Source organism: Temnothorax curvispinosus, unplaced genomic scaffold (assembly GCF_003070985.1).
Source record: "Temnothorax curvispinosus isolate PA1 unplaced genomic scaffold, ASM307098v1 QBEX01002829.1, whole genome shotgun sequence".
NCBI lineage: Eukaryota > Metazoa > Arthropoda > Insecta > Hymenoptera > Formicidae > Temnothorax > Temnothorax curvispinosus.
Window position 1 is genome coordinate 1 of NW_020212609.1, and position 16,308 is coordinate 16,308.

The 16,308-nt window shown below is 38.8% G+C and overlaps 5 protein-coding genes across 8 annotated transcripts; 2 read left to right on the forward strand and 3 right to left on the reverse strand.

Annotated features, from left to right (window-relative positions):
• Positions 1-649: 649 nt before the first annotated feature.
• LOC112451959 (trafficking protein particle complex subunit 5) lies at positions 650-1,659 on the reverse strand. The gene is made up of 3 exons (XM_025011898.1): positions 1,379-1,659; positions 988-1,297; positions 650-856 (listed from the first exon to the last, which is right to left on the reverse strand). The coding sequence occupies exons 1-3, from the start codon at positions 1,543-1,545 to the stop codon at positions 758-760; spliced, it is 576 nt and encodes a 191-aa protein (XP_024867666.1). The 5' UTR covers positions 1,546-1,659; the 3' UTR covers positions 650-757.
• A 116-nt stretch (positions 1,660-1,775) lies between these two features.
• Positions 1,776-6,535, reverse strand: LOC112451957 (WD repeat-containing protein 6). Of its 2 annotated transcripts, XM_025011894.1 has the most exons (13): positions 6,446-6,535; positions 6,026-6,197; positions 5,589-5,759; positions 5,362-5,512; positions 5,066-5,290; positions 4,588-4,990; positions 4,326-4,466; positions 3,820-4,259; positions 3,547-3,732; positions 2,950-3,464; positions 2,417-2,856; positions 2,160-2,319; positions 1,776-2,081 (listed from the first exon to the last, which is right to left on the reverse strand). In XM_025011894.1, the coding sequence occupies exons 1-13, from the start codon at positions 6,510-6,512 to the stop codon at positions 2,027-2,029; spliced, it is 3,126 nt and encodes a 1,041-aa protein (XP_024867662.1). In that variant the 5' UTR covers positions 6,513-6,535; the 3' UTR covers positions 1,776-2,026. The 2 variants fall into 2 exon arrangements, with proteins under 2 accessions (XP_024867662.1, XP_024867663.1); XM_025011895.1 differs by lacking the exon at positions 6,446-6,535 and having other exon boundaries at positions 1,777-2,081; positions 6,031-6,122.
• Positions 6,536-6,813: 278 nt separating this feature from the next.
• On the forward strand, positions 6,814-8,232 carry LOC112451958 (putative glutathione-specific gamma-glutamylcyclotransferase 2). Its single transcript, XM_025011896.1, has 2 exons — positions 6,814-7,164; positions 7,363-8,232. The coding sequence occupies exons 1-2, from the start codon at positions 7,030-7,032 to the stop codon at positions 7,873-7,875; spliced, it is 648 nt and encodes a 215-aa protein (XP_024867664.1). The 5' UTR covers positions 6,814-7,029; the 3' UTR covers positions 7,876-8,232.
• A 558-nt stretch (positions 8,233-8,790) lies between these two features.
• LOC112451967 (targeting protein for Xklp2 homolog) lies at positions 8,791-12,466 on the forward strand. Of its 3 annotated transcripts, none has more exons than XM_025011934.1 (2): positions 8,791-9,119; positions 9,908-12,466. In XM_025011934.1, the coding sequence occupies exon 2, from the start codon at positions 10,023-10,025 to the stop codon at positions 12,339-12,341; it is 2,319 nt and encodes a 772-aa protein (XP_024867702.1). In that variant the 5' UTR covers positions 8,791-9,119; positions 9,908-10,022; the 3' UTR covers positions 12,342-12,466. The 3 variants fall into 3 exon arrangements, with proteins under 3 accessions (XP_024867702.1, XP_024867701.1, XP_024867703.1); XM_025011933.1 differs by having other exon boundaries at positions 8,791-9,115; XM_025011935.1 differs by lacking the exon at positions 8,791-9,119 and adding an exon at positions 9,747-9,814.
• Positions 12,467-12,555: 89 nt separating this feature from the next.
• On the reverse strand, positions 12,556-16,291 carry LOC112451969 (mitochondrial import inner membrane translocase subunit TIM44). The gene is made up of 7 exons (XM_025011936.1): positions 15,810-16,291; positions 15,207-15,359; positions 14,900-15,145; positions 14,616-14,820; positions 14,405-14,547; positions 13,937-14,300; positions 12,556-13,856 (listed from the first exon to the last, which is right to left on the reverse strand). The coding sequence occupies exons 1-7, from the start codon at positions 15,810-15,812 to the stop codon at positions 13,609-13,611; spliced, it is 1,362 nt and encodes a 453-aa protein (XP_024867704.1). The 5' UTR covers positions 15,813-16,291; the 3' UTR covers positions 12,556-13,608.
• Positions 16,292-16,308: the final 17 nt, after the last annotated feature.

A 16,308-nucleotide genomic window follows, 5' to 3' on the forward strand; every position in this document is an offset into this window, starting at 1 on the left:
ATCTGTTGTGTCTCTTACCTAGACACTTAACTTATTTAGACATAGCAAATGATGATTGTGTTTGATAATGTAAATCAATTTTAATAAATAATCACGCAATTACTTATTCTATGAATATAGTTTGATACAGGAATATACAGATATGCCTCTGCGAAAACATCGATCAGCATGCACTTCGTGCCTACAGTGGTAGGATACATCACGCGAGTTGGATTCATCGCGGGTCTTATTATCGTAACTGCATTGGGATTAAAAACCAGAAGGGTAAGCCAGATGTAAAGAAACAAGCTACGCGAACCTGCTATGTAAAATAAAATATATTAATATGTAATGTGTATTACTTGTTTGTTTTCACAGGAAGATCGAGAACACAAGTATCGCACTGGGCAAATCCCTTATGAAGTCAGAACGCATAGATTCTGTTAAATGATTATATTAACAAGATACAAGGCAGTTGATGTACCTAGCTAGATTGTACAGCGAAATAAACTATTTATAACAAGCAATATATATATAATGTTAAACGTAATGTACGTCGTTAGAAGAAATAAGATTGACAAAGAAAAAAACGTTGAAGGCTTGATTAAGAAAAATACCAGTCTCAGATGTAAAAGGTACACATATATGAAATGTGAGTTTAACACAACAATTAAAGATTTCGTGGATTTATCACAATAATTCATAAACTTCGCGTACAGGTATTACATATTTTCACTTTATAGAGATAGTTTACAGTAACGTTTTTATTTTCTTTCTATTACCGATCCTCCAGTTGCTTGTCGCGGGCGATAACGGCGTCATCGAATTTCACCATGTACGTGGTTCCTTTGTGCCAGTGCGCGGTTACCTTAGCGGGCTGCAATAACATTTGAAACATTTTTTACAAATCTGGTCTTATAAAAATATGAACGTGCACAGAACACAAACGCAAGCTTAAGAATTGATCAATGAATTATCTCAAAAAGTGGGACAATCGAAACCACTTACAAAGCCGTGATCGCAAAGTACAGCCTCCACGATACCGGCGACGAAGGACGCGCAGTTCAAGCTTCCCTTATCTTTGGGCACCGACACGAATTTGTTCACCAGGGACTCCTTCTCGATGATGTAATAAGTACGTTCGTCGTCGTTGGCGTGCTCCAGCTTATCGGCCTCTCGACCGAACAGGGACTTCCACACCGTACTTTTGACAAACAGCAGCACGTTAAGCAGCTTTATCTCGCGTTTGCCACCCTTTTCCCGTACCACGAGCAGATCCGTTATCCTGTGCCCAACCTCTGCTCCGATCTCTGCCAATCTAGTCACAGCAGAAAGGCAATGTAACGTCTCTGACAAGCGAGCGCGAGATGAATGATGAAATATAAATTTGATTTCTTACTTATTCTGCAGCTCCGGAACGGTGTAGACTCTGTTTTGACAATATTGCACCAATTCGGAGAACAGGAGGGCAAAGCAGCTTAAGCTAACCTCTCCCTTACCCTTGCTCAAGGATTTGTCAAGGATACTGGTCCGTGGTCTTATGGCCGATATCGTGATGCTCGACATCTTAATATAATTAAATATATCACGTAATTTTCACAAATATGTCGCTGAGAATTGTTAAAATATCATGCTGTCAAAATGTTTTCGCGCACACTTGTATTGACATTTTCTTCGCGATTAATCTGACATCTGACGGCTAGTTGGCAAACTTTCGAGAACATTAATAAAAATCACACGTCTTGAAAAACTAGATAATTTTATTTATTTTACAGATAACGCAAATTTGCATTTTACTTACATATTTGTACAATTAAAGTTTATTGTTTTAGAAGTTTTGTATTTTGTTTAAGCGTACTTCGCACATTTTGTTATAAAAAATAATACCTAGTTAAATAAAAAGATGCAGAACAATCGATTGTTCTTATTGTTGCACATTTAAATGTATAATAATTCAATACAAATATGCCATTCTATATATATACGATATTTTCATAGAAAAAAATCTCATTGTTAAACGAATAACGACTTTCGCCTGCTTTCGCTTTCAAACGGACAGTATTTCAAATCCTCGTCCATATATACAAACATGATCACCGTCCCTGTTAAAATATTCACATTTGTAAGAACAGTGAAGCAAGAGGACATAATAATATTATCTGACAGATTTTTAAACTTACGTCTCAGAATACAACTCCATGCCTTGCACATCCGTAACAGACGTAAATACTTGATTTAAGATATCTACACATATGACTCCATTGGAATACACGTATTTGTGGGTAATAAATAGTTGGTCTATTCCCACGCTATATATTTTCTCATCTTTAAATCTCACACCTGTTGGTATCGAACACTTTTTTAAGTTCTAAGGCTTGCGCAACATGCAATATACATACAATTAGCTTAAAAAAAGATCATATAAGCATTAACTGACCAACGATTTGTGCGGAATGCGCGGACGCTGTGCTCCATTTAGATAATATTTCAGTCGACAATTTATTACTTTCGGATATGCAAATTTGAAAATAGACGACACTGAGGAGATTGTCATCGCCACCCGTAATCAAAAGATATTCATCTTCATGCATGTGCTTGAAATGAAAACAATTAATTCCCGACTGATGCAGGCTAAATTCTGCGAAAGGAATATCGTTGAAGTTTATAATGTTCTGGTTTCCAGAATTTGCATCCTCATATATTTTCGAGACCACGTCGGTAAAATCGAAAAAACGTAACTTTCCGTCCGTGCTCATGGTTAACACAATTACTTTGGATTCGTGTGACAATACATGCATTTTCAAAATGCAACGATCTATGTATTTGGTGGATACTTTCAAATATATATTGTTAGAAACAATATCATATACAAGTAGTCTGTAAGAATAAAGAGAGAGAGAAAAAATAGTATTATTTCATAACTCTTTTAAGCACATAGCGCGCTTGATGAAATAAACACAAATATATTACCTTAAATATCCATCTGCACAAGCTATAAAGATTAATACGTGATTTCTCTCAAAGTGACAGTAATAAGCATAAATATCCATATAACGTGTTTCTGGTTCTGCGATACAGGATTGCTTAGCTTCCTGCCATGGTTTTTTAGAAAATTGATTTTGTCCATACAGCATATGAGAATTTACATCGGAACACGATACGTTTATTTCTCTTCCATGATCTTGATGATGATATATTGATCCTTCTGCGATGTTTATTCCCCAAATCTTCAACTGTGCTCTCCCTCCACCAGAAAAGGCTAGATATCGAAACGTAGATTCGTACAGCTGAATAACGCTTATGCATTTTATGCCCGACAGATGACCATTGAAAATTCCCACATTTTTGAAAGCATTCCGCTTAAGTTCGTATTCAGAAACATCGCTGATACGAAGAGTGCAGTCTTCACCACCGGATATGAAAAAATTACCATCGCACCATCGTACATATCGCAAGCAACGTATCTCTTTTGTGTGAAAACCATTCTAGATTACAAAAAAAGAAAACTGATGTGGAGAGACACGGTTGTGTACTTTTTAACAGATTAAATAGATTAATGTTACATACCTGTAAAATAGGACATGAAGGAAAAAGAGAATAAGATAAATCATGTACATGAACTTGTTTATCTTTTATGTAAGCAAAACTTGCTTTTGTATGCGATATTATACAGTCCCACGATCTATGACCGCCACCACAAGGAATTCTGACGACTACGTTTTCATTCAACAAATCGTATATTATAAATTCCACCTAAAAATATTATTATAATAACTATTATCAAAACAGATTTCTTCTATTTTATCTATATATATATATAAATATATAAATTCAATTTACCTGTCTAAAACCAAATATAAAAAAAATCTCGTCCTTTTGTATTTCGTTTAATTTGTCTCTATTCACTTTTAACATGCCACTAATCCAGTCCATTGGCATTTTTTGTTTATACAGCATCAATAAAGGCTTTGTGTCCTCTGCACGTATTTGATAAAATCTCAACATCCCATCGCGTCCAGATGTTATTAATTTTTCTCTAAATATACAAAATGACTGGACTCCCATTTTACCATGAATTTTATTAAATGTTTGAATAGGTTTTTCAATAACTGCATCAGAATGAAAACTTTTATATTCCAGCTTGTATACATAAATATTTCCAGCTCTGTCTCCACATATTAACATCGATGTAGGAGTATGAATTATAGATGCTGCAGTCAACCAACGTTCTCTACTGGGTGGTAATATGCATTCTGCTATTACTTTATTATCATATTTATCTGTAAAATCCTAATGTTAAATATGTTCGATAACACATTATGACATAGTTGCATAAGTGATTATACCATTCTTTATAAATCGAGATAATTTCAGAAGACCATTTGCTCCACATGCTATCAATTTATTATTGCTCAACCATTGCAAAGAAAAGATTTGTGAATTCATTATTTTGCTTTCCATACGCTGCAGTAAAGTCCCAAAAAAGTCTAAAAATATATTATAAATTAATTGATTTCATTAAGAACTTGAATGAAAAAGGATAATATATCTATAACAGATATCTTTTCACGTTAGTATTAAGATTTTTATTCTAATAAACGTTCCTACCTTCATATATTACTATGTATCCATCTCTAGATGCAAGGGCAACCAATTTGCGATCTGGAGAAACTTGCATAATATAATAGCGATCTTTCGTCAAGTCTATAGTATTTTTATGCATCATTTCTTTGTTGTAATGTAGTAGTGTTCCTAATTCAGTAAAGACCACAATTGCGCCATCATGCAAATAGGAAATATATTTCGGAAAGTTATGTGTATCATTGCTAGATAGAGAAATTGTCTCTGGGCTTTTGTAGTTTTCTAAAGGTTGCATGTATACAGATCCATCACCTCCGCCCACATATACCGTTGTATAGTCTTCAGATACATCAATGCTCCATATAGGTGCTTTGTAGTAGGTTTTATTAAGTAAATCACCCGAGAGCGACCATGTGCATACAAGTGAATCCTGAAACAGCAGAAAATTTTTATAAATATATACATAAAAATAAATTGTAACTTCCATATGTAATTTTAATCTCACTTCTCCTATCGTCAAAACAACTTCATTTCTAATTAAAGCTTTCCAAACTCTTGCCGTATGTACGAACATTGTTTTTATCGGTACTATCTTTACTGTCTGCCAATTTACGTTATTGCTCCTGGAATTTTCATGTTCCGTTACTCTCCAGAATCTGACACTTCTGTCGTCTGACGTGGAACAAATAAATCGCGAGTACGGATCACAAATGACAGAGAAAATAACACCCTAGAATAAATTTGCAAGTTAAGAATTTCATTTAAAAATCTTTTCCTTCCTTCTAAATGTGATTGCCAAACCTTATGTCCTGTTAAACGATGCAAAACTGGCATACTTTTATTCGTGTCACAAGATTTATTGTCTATTTTCCATATTAAAATTTCTTGGAACACCGTTCCACTAAAAATGATTAAATTCTCTTGACAAGTTTCTGATACAGAACCGCCATAGCTAAGTATTAATTAAGAAAATTATCACATCAATTCTCTCTGTAACAAGTTAATTAATGAAAGTCATGAAAGGATACAGTATGCACGTTTCTTCACAACGTATAACTTGAGAAGTTTTATTAAGTACGTCATATATGGATACATAATTATGAGCGAATAAAATTGCCAATTGCATTTGTTCCTTGAACGATATCCACTTTACGGCAATTATCCAATCATTGAATTGGTGAGTACTTTGTTTACTAATGCTACAAACACACAAAAAAAAACATATTATTGTAGATCATATACAGAATATTTCAATTAAGTTTTAACTTGAAATCAAACTATGTTAATATACTCTGTGAGTAAAAATAAGAAGAAATATTTTATAAACACAGATCCATAGCCCCTACAGATCTATGTTCGTATAACAATTTTTCTTACTTTTATACAACACACTGGTATTTAGTTTTGAGATATCACATAAAATTTTATTACTATATTTCGGTCATAATTGAAAATAATTATATACCTTACATCGTCCACTATTTCGACAATATTGCAGACACATATAGACTTGGCGCCAAATACAGCCAATTCATTATTTACCCCTACTACAATCCCATGTATATTACTCGGATACAGACAATCCAATTTACGCTCAAATTTGCCATCCTTGTATAAGTAAAGCATGGATCCCATACCTACGACAATTAATAGACATTTTATATATGAAGTTTTAAAAATTTATAATTAATTTTAATTTCATCAGATTTGCTTTGTGCATTCCAAGCATCATTAATCCTCAACAAATTCTGTTAATATCTGACAAGATTTTTCTGTAATATTATAGAATTCTAGTAATAACTTATAGAATTCAGAGATAATTGAAATAATATTAATATTACACAAACTATAAATAATTATTGTAATTTCATTAATCTTAACTAACCTACAAGCACGTGATTTTCCACGCATTGAATCGCGAGGACGTCCGTGCGTAATAATAACGACATCATTTTGCGTACAAGAAATTACATTATTTTGTCATAAATGATGCGTCGAAGTGTCTTCCACGCTGATCTCCTCTCGACATCCACTGATTCGCATTTCGTATCTTTGTCACGTGTCACTCACGTGTATTCGATTTTTCTCTTACATTGGTATTTATTTAATTAACGTGCCGAACTGAGTATTTTTTTTAATTTTTTTTCGGTTTTTTTGACACATCCAGTTCTTTGTTTATCTCTCAAATACATGATCTCGTGCGGCTCGTGTGATTTCTTTTCCCGATTGTTTTTACGTGCATTCGGGACCGATAAAGAGGTTATATTCGCGTGGCATAACGGACGCGCTGGATGTAACATGGAGCATAATTTCGTAGTGGATACTCCTGCAAATTATGTCGCGGCATTGAAAGACAAGCTCGTCACCCGAGGGATCAGGCAAGATCTATATTGGCGCACGACGTGATCATCGTCGTCGTCGACGGTAAAAAGAAATCTTTCGGCGAACGCGTCGGCGAAGCGAGCGAGCATGTGGGTGTTTGGTTATGGTTCCTTGATATGGAAAGCGGATTTTCCATACGAGAAGAAGATCGTCGGTCACATCAAGGGATATATCAGGCGGTTCTATCAGAAGAGTACCGACCACAGAGGCGTGCCCAACAGGGTGGGTGGTATCTGCTGGGAAGAGGGTTCGTCTCGAGGCGACTTTGATCAGCATATTGATAGCTGCAGTAGCTTATCTCTTTCGTTTGTACAGTTGTATCTTGTATCTCTTTGAAACACGTCGTTGCCTCGAGAAGAGAACGTTTGATTCCCACTCCCATTAATTTAGCTCTTCAACTGCATTTCCATCTTGTTGCAGCCTGGACGCGTGGTTACGTTGCTCGCCTCTACCAATCCCGACGACGAGGTATGGGGGCTCGCTTACAAGATATCCTCCGAGAACATAGAGAACGTGGTGAACCATTTGGATTTCCGAGAGAAGGGTGGCTACATAAAGAAAACCGTCCTCTTCTATCCCTGCGACTTCTCAAAATCCGGCTCGAATGCCAATGTGGTTTTGAACAATCTTTCGAGAACGAGCTTCTCGACGGCCTCGCTGTCGACCGCTTCGGACGAAGCTCCGTTCTACCTCACTATCTACATAGGTGAAGAAGATAATCCAAATTTCGCCGGTATGGAGAGCATAGATACCATCGCGAGGAACATAATTGTCTCGCGCGGCGTCAGCGGCTCCAATGTAGAATATCTCTATAAACTGGCGTCCGCGATGCGCACGATAGCACCTGGCGTGCAAGACGAGCATCTGTTCGCCTTGGAGAGTGCCGTGAAGGAATTGAAGCAGGAGAAAGAGGAGTTCCTGGAGTTGGAGTAATTTTCATGAAACATGATAGATGTACTGAAGCGAGAAGATATGGCCAATTGTGTCATCAGTCAAAATACGACTGTTTGAATATTTAGTTAATTTCATCTTTTCTTTTTTTCTTGTACTTAGAGATTCTTATTAAGATTGTGTTTAATGTAGCAAACTGTAATAATTATTTAATTTTAGCAATGAATTTATAAGTTATAGAGGCTATTGATTAAGAGAAGTTTTGGCTAAAATTAACGAAGTGGACTGTTGGTGCAATTGGCCGAGGAATAAAAAAAAACGAAACTTTTTTGCACTGTCCAAAGGAATAATAGGAAAAATTATAATATCTCCGTATAATTATAGGCATAATATTTCTAAACCAATGATAAGAAATATTTATCAAATAAATTATATTTTTTCATAAAATAACCACAATTTTTATTAGTAATAACTTAAAATTTTCTTAATGATATTGAAGAAAGTTAGCGATAAAATTATACGTAATATAATATTCACGATTTTGGTGCAATTAATTTATTTTTATAATTGTTATATACAATGATTTACTGCTGCTAATTGTTTTAAACGATTCTATGAAAATTGAAGATTTTGAAATTCCATTTTGGCGGGAATTCGTCACAGGCATGTATCGACGTAGGAATTTTTCGGATTTAAGGTTTGCCTTCATGAAAACGCGTGCCAATTCAACAGCCAATCGTGATGATTTACGATTTGGCGGGTTTGTCGCGCATGCGCATTGCGATAACGAGCAACACAACGCCAGTGCGAAATATTGCGGCCGCGAAAATCTCGGCACAGCGAAGAAAACAAAAATTATTCAATACTGAAATATGCAGGTAAATCACGTAATTTTCAGAAAAGCGGTCGGAAAAAGGCTAGCGTATTCAAAGAAAGTTTTTTTTTTTTTTACTCTAGTTACACGTCGCGTTTGATGCGCATGCGTGAAACTTCGGCTAGCAACAACGCGACCAATCCGGACGAGGCACCGAGCGATTCGAACTTGAACGCGTGCAACGTACGCGTTTCCATCGTTGGCTCGCGGAACGTTTGCTGACATTTCGCTCTGTCCCGCCTTCGAGGATATCTGATCAATCGAGTGTCGAGCTCGCGAGCTGTAGTCGTCGAAGATACGGGAGATCGCAGGGAGAACGAACTTGTGGAGCACACGAGTCGTCGACGAGCAGTTTGTGTGACGAGAGACACGTGAATAACAAACGTAAATACAACGTGGTAGCTACACGTAAGTACGTCTCACCGGCCTTTATTTTGATTCCGCAAGGACGGTGTTGAATCTGACGGTGATAATACAGAAAGCTATTTATAGCTGCGGATATTGATAAATATTTCTCTGTTAAAACAATATCATTTCTATAATTTATAGAAACAAATAAATCATGTCACGTTGCATAAGATTTCAGACTCTCTCATATCGGGAGTTTCTCAGATTCAGCACTGAAGATTGAGTCGAAACAATATCTGTTGGGCTGCGTTGGGAAACGTCATCCGAGTGTATACGAGTATACTCCATTCTCTTTCTATCTCAGCGAGTTAGGAGAAGGGAGTATACCCATGTATACCTGGGTGATGTTTCCAAACGCAGCCTTAGGCTACAGTCAACGTGACGCTACAAATGCTTTGAAGCATCACGTTGACCGTAGCTTTATCTGATAAAAAAGTAGCATTCGACGTCACTTATCTTTGTAAGTGCAAGGATTGGTATTGTGCTTCTTAAATTGGTAAAGAGATTTGAAACTTCACATATATAATCGTTAAGATTGAAACACATGTTTCGAAATGGTTATCCAGTTCTTGTGCTTTGATACGTATAATTGTGCTTCACTAATACATTCCACTTGTGTTTACTTGTTGACGTGCCATATCAGTCATCGTAGCTTGGGAATAATTAAACTACAAAGATGACTATAATTTAGAATTGAAAGTTTATAAATTATATATTTAACTGTAGATTGTTAGTCTCTCAATGCTAGATACGTTTCTGGGATATTAAAGATTTCAAATTTTTATGTTGCAGATTATTATGAGCTACTGTTGGATGGCATTTTGACATATCACAGCGATTGTTTTTCTCTTTATGACTTGAAACAGTATATATTTCGTGCACGCTATACATCTTGCAGATTGACATCATGACAGATTTTTGTGACCTACACGCACCACAGTGGGTAGATTTTAACGAGACTTCCAGTCCGGCACGAATTCATGATTTCTTCGATAAAGAGCATATGGTACACGAACGTATGGAGGATCTCTGCGATTCTTCCGACAATACAAAGAACGCTCAGCCCATGTCTCAGTTGGACGTTACGTGCGCTAGCACAAAGGCACAGGCAGACTTGGATATTATAAAGAGTACTCCTATCAAAGTGATCTCTCCGAAAAATCGTAATAATAAGGAGGTAATAGGAGAGACCACTTACGACCAAGTGCTGAGTGATGCGATGAGGAAATTGGAGCTCTGTAAGAAACCACCTAAAATTCGAGAAGCACTGAACAAAACCACCCACGAGTCGAATACTTTCAAAACGCCGAATAAGTCTAAACTCGTTAAATCGTCCAGATCTGTCGGCTGTCGCAGCGTAAAGAATAAATACGTTCCATCTGGCCAAGATTCCCTGAGAAAATCCACGAAAGTTAACAAAAGTATCTGCATGCAAATCAACGACACATCTGCAAGTACGAAGGAAATGTCGGTTAGTCATGCCCTGTTGAAGCAAGATGAAAATCACACTGAGGACGATGCTTCCAAGAGACCAAACGATCTAGTAGATGACACCAAACTTAAGAAAGAAAAACAAAACGAGGAAGACGATGAGGAATGTAATGAGAAAAATAACGAAGAGCACAAAGAAGATAATGAGAAATTTAACGGGACAGACGATGAGGAATGCAATGAAAATGACGAAGAGTTGCAAGAATTAAGAATTGAGAATAAATCAGAAGAATTAACGGACGACAATAAGGAAGCCAAGGAAGAGGACAGTCAAGACGATGTGGACGCTGCGATCGAGAATGGTATTCGAACACCGCCTTTGGATAGCCAAATGATTATTACCTGGCAGCATTATAGACGAAGCTTGAAGACGAAGCCGAAACGCTGCGTGCCAGCTAACAGGAAATACATCAGTCTAGCGGAGGCGGTGTCGCGCTTCCAAACTGAGACTCCCGAACGTTTCCGCACCAGAAGCAGTAAGCCGAACGTGAGTATGTCGGTTAATATGTCAAAGCTGACGCAGAACCGTCTGAAAACGACGATACCGATTTCGCCGGCGCTCATGTCGAAAACCAGAACGCGTCCTGTTACCGTGCTGAGCCGAGAAGAGCGCGAGGAATTGGAAATTGAGGAGATGAAGAAATATCAAATAAAGGCTAATCCAATACCGCCTAGCGTATTGCGAAAATCACGAATGGTAACAAAAACCGTCGCAAAGAAGTCTACGGCAGCCGTGCGTAATTCTACACAATCCAATGAGAAAGCTTGTGCCACAAACGTGCATAAATCCAAAAGTCCGCAGCCACATCGCGATAAAGTTTCATCCGGTCCGAAGAACATGGTCACGAAGGTGGTAACTGATCCCTCGGGTATCACTGTAGAACGTGAGGAGATAACGTTCTTTGGTGTTCCAAAAGACACCAGTGTCGTGAAGAACGCGACGCGCATTATGCCGTTCAGCTTCGAGGCGCGCAACAAGGATCTGCAGATGAAAAAGGAACAACGGCTGAAAAGTTTGCAAGAGGCCAACAATACGAAGACAGAATTCCATGCCAGACCAGTGCCAAATTTCTCAAAGCCACCGACGCCTGTGGGCAAACAGCAGCAGCAGCAGAATACAAAAAAATCCATCTTACCGTGTCCATTCAGCTTTGATGATCGGGACAGGAAAGTATTTGAAAGAAAGGAGCAGTTGGTGAAACAGATGCTCGAAGAGGATAAGCGGGCACGTGTGTTCCGCGCGAATCCGGCACCGGTCTTCAAACCCGTAATGGTCCGCGGTAGATCGAAAGAGCATCTTTTAGCGAGGGAGAAGAGTACGGTAAGCGAACAGGCGGAAGATCAGGAAAACAAAGAGCCGAATGTTGAATCCAAGGTGAAGAAAGAGCATATTCCAAAGTCGACGAACTCCGTTTGCACTGTTGATAAAGCACAGAAAGCACCGTTAAAAGCTTATCCGCCGAAATTGAACACTGATAAGCGGGCGAGAGAACGATCCGAGTTTGACGAGAAGATGAGGCGCAAGGAAATGGAGGAGGAGGCAAAGCGTCAGGAAGCAGAAAAGAAGAGGCTCGAATCTGAGAAAGAGATGAAGGCAAAGCTGCGCAAGCTAACGGAAGTAAAAGCCAGACCGATGCCGGCGTACAAAGCGCCGATAATTGCTAAAGCGACGAAACAGCTGACCGATCCGCAGAGTCCTGCGTTTGCGAGTAAACTCAGGTCGAAGCGAACATGAACGTGACACGTTGATCAGAATATTTTGCTTCAAAATTGTGTAATATTATAACTCGTCCTGTACATTTATATAAAGATTACAACACAGTATAACGTTATGGAAGAATAAAAAAAGGTAGCTTAGATTTTTATCATCTTTAATAATACTAGTATTTCGCTTGCCTATATACGATATGATGGTTTTTATCTTAAATAGAAAAATAATACTATAACCGTTTGCTTATTCATCATTTTATTCCGTTTCGATCCAAACCGATCTAAGCTTAAAACTCGTATAATATAGTCTTTAAAAAATAATCAACAGTTCTCTTTATAATTTAATCAATTGTACACTATAATTATTCGTTAATATCAGCTTGTGCATGTATACATATGTACATTCATATATATATATATAAATGTATCTGAATATACTTCCAACCAATTCCAACATATTAGATATATGCATCGGCTCTCGTGGTAATAATACACATAATTAAAATATATTTTGAATATGATGAGAATATTTTTAGTTTTGAGAATCTTTAATATCTGTAATTATTCTTTACGTTATTGATTTTAGCATTTAAAAAGTATGATTCTATAATCGTCTCGTCAATAGAACACAATCTTCTTCCTTCTCCGTTTACTGTCAATGCAAAAATTGGCTCGTTCTTGTTATATAATCGACAATATAAATATCGTACGAAAATTAATATGTTAATTTTAACAATCTGCAATATAATTTCTATTATTCAACGTTCTGTTTCAAAATTCTATATAAGATAGCATGATAATTTTGTTAAACGAAAAGTGTATAACAATAATCGATAAATACAATCAAATATTACTCGATACTTCGGTTATGCGCACGATAAAAGAATTATTATTTTATGACCTACTTTTTAAATAATAGCAAGCTATACGTAATCGTAAATCATGTATCGGACAATTGATTTCGATGCATTTATAAATATATTATTTTGTAAGTGATAACTTAGCAACGTGTATGTACTTACATCACGTACAATAAAAATTTACAGATACTGAGTTGCTAAAATTTTGTATACATACATAAACATTCCGATTTACAGGAAATACTCTGTGCACTATGTACGCTAGATCGGTGATCGTTTAACACGATCGTTAAGGAAATCCTCGTCACGTTCGGTTACTTATTCGTAGTGTGAATGATAACGACAATGTACACGGATGACACCACTGCGCGACGACTCCACTTGACCGCGTAAACGTTCGAGTAGTTCAATTTGTTTCCGTTCGTTCACACACTATACCAGCTGCTCCGAACTGGTGGCACTAAGATCGAGCAAACGCCACGCGGCCTTGGGATTGAGTTCCGTTCGATCGCGACACAGTACCCAGACGTAATTGACCCGCATCACTTTCTGGGGATCTCCCTCGATCACCTCGTGCTTCGAGTTTCTCACGCACATGATTTGCTGAGATTGAAAGCTAATTATTAAAACTGGTCCCTGTTCCATCACCTTACCCATCACCAGATCCACATTGTCGATATCTGCAATCGATATTTCTTTCTTTACCTTTTACGATTTCGAGACAGCATCGCGTATAAATTAACGAATTATATGTACATACCTAGAATTTTACTATCCGAATAGTGGCCTAACTTCTTCACTTCCTTGTGCGGTTGCGCAATTATGTTGTAAGGTCCCTCGTGACACCAGTCCTTCAGAATCTCGAGGTCGCCTCTGACCATCGCCTCAAGGATATTCGGGATAAAGTCGGTCTCGCAGTCCTTCAAGAATTGTATTTTACTAAAAGTGGGGTCCAGGTTACAGATCTCTGTAAGCGTCTCCGACAGCTCGGTCTTTTGAAACAGCCCGCCTATAATGTCCGAAACCTTATCCGTAAGCAATCTGGAAGCGCGTAGTACGGCATTATCTGACTCGTCGTATTTCATCTTCCAGTCCATTACCTTATTCACGTATGGATTATTGTCCTTTAAAAAAACATCCGATACGTTAAATAAAGGAATTTATTAATGTCCATTGAATACCGCTTACACATTTGCGTAAAATCTACGAGACACTGTGCGATAGGTACCTTAAAATTTTGCCAAGCATTGGAAAACATGTAGTCCCTGTGCACTTCCACGCCTGTCGTTTTCTGATCAGGCATAATTTCTTTAGGCTCTATTGGCACTTCGTTCCTCTTTCTTAGCTTTTTAGGGGCAACGTAAACTTTGCCTGCATCAAGCAATAATGAAATTTAACCTGCTTTCAACTCTCTTGTCTATTCAGCCAAATCTATCTACCTAGAATTCCATGTTGGTCAAGTTCATTCCTTACGGCCTCTGCGGTGTGCGATATCGTTTGAAATGCACCCGTCTTACCGAGCGCTTGGCTCTTTTCCGTGATCGTCTCTGCCGCACCTTTGGCCGATTTCGTGATCTCTTCGCCTAACTGGCCGGCGCGTTTGCCTAATTCACTCTTACTCGCCTCCTCGATAACTTCTTGCACCTTTTAAACAGAAACTTGTATTAATCATACATGCTTTACACTATCACCGTACAAATTGACATTGCACATATACGTATACCTTTCCTTTAATCGTGTCCAGTTTTTCTTTAATCACTTCCGAACTTTTACTGGCCTCGGATTCGACAGCTTGGAACTTTTGTCGCGCCGTCTGCAACGCTTCTGATTGCTCCAGTTTCTGAGCTTCCTCTCTGAACTTTTTCAACGACTCTTTCATCTCCTTGTTCTTCTGCATCTCCTGCTTGATGTTCTCGACAAACTGAGAGAGAAAGCTCGGCCGCCGTGCCGGATTTGAATACATTCGAAACTGCAAAAGCGTCGTTGCTTATCATTGGGCGTTACTTATCTCTCCGTGGCAAGGAACTTACCGACTGCATTTGTGTATCGAGCAGCTCCGTCGACGTCGGTGGAAGCGTAGGCGACAGCACGCGGTCCCTCGAGCCATCTCTCAGGCTCCTCGTGGATCTCACCAATCTCGCGGCTCCTTTCAAGTTCGCTCTGCATGATGCGACGTTCTGCAACTGTTGCAACATCATTTACAATCCTCGCTTTGGACCGACGATTGTCATCCGTGCAATTTTACTGACAATCGAGCACACGCGAATCTTTTGCTTCCGTTAACGTTACTCGATAATCATACTGAAGGATAAATTTCACGGGGGAAACGTGCGTCGCAGGACATACGTCTCACCGTTGATATGATTTGTTAAATAACCATGAATGGAGTTGATGCGTTTTTGCGAGCAAAGGAAATTTCGCGAGTCGTTTCGACGATCGCGCAACATCTCGTAATCGTGCGACCGGGAGCTCGCGGGGAAGAGATAACCTTAACGTCGAATGCAAAAACACCGGTTCACGCGAACGGGATCGTGAAATCGCGCACGACCGTCGAACGACGCGGGCACGGCGTCCCGGCCGTAGAATCGAGTCACCGGGAGGCGCCGGTTTAGTTAGTAATCCGACTTGTTTACCATTTTACGAAAATTTGTCCGTAACCCTCGGCGAAAGGTCCTCGTGAATGCAATGCGCCGAATGCTGACGAAACGCTCGGTCGCGTCCTCTGTCGGTCGGGGATGCCACAGTCGCGCTCGGGGCTTTGGAGGTTAGGTTAGCGCTGCGAAACGGACGATGCTGCCAACGTAGATTTGTTCGCGTTGCTTGAAATTCCCAGAAATTTCTACACCTTGAAACGAGATAAACACATACAATTGGGCGTTGGAGAAAGAGAGAGCGAAGATTCCGAGTGCAAAAAGTGCAGGCACACGAACAGAAGAGAAAGAAGAGTAGGGAGCGGGGGGTGGAGGAGGGGAAAGGAGTAAAGGACAGAAGAGAAACCGTGCTTTGTCGTGGAGGGACGCTCGCGTGCGAATTCACGAGTTCCTCGACGCGCGGGGAAGGAAGGGGAGAAGAAGGAGAAAGGAGGAGAAGCTTCGCGCCTTCGCGGCTCGCGCATCGTCGAGTGGTGAACGG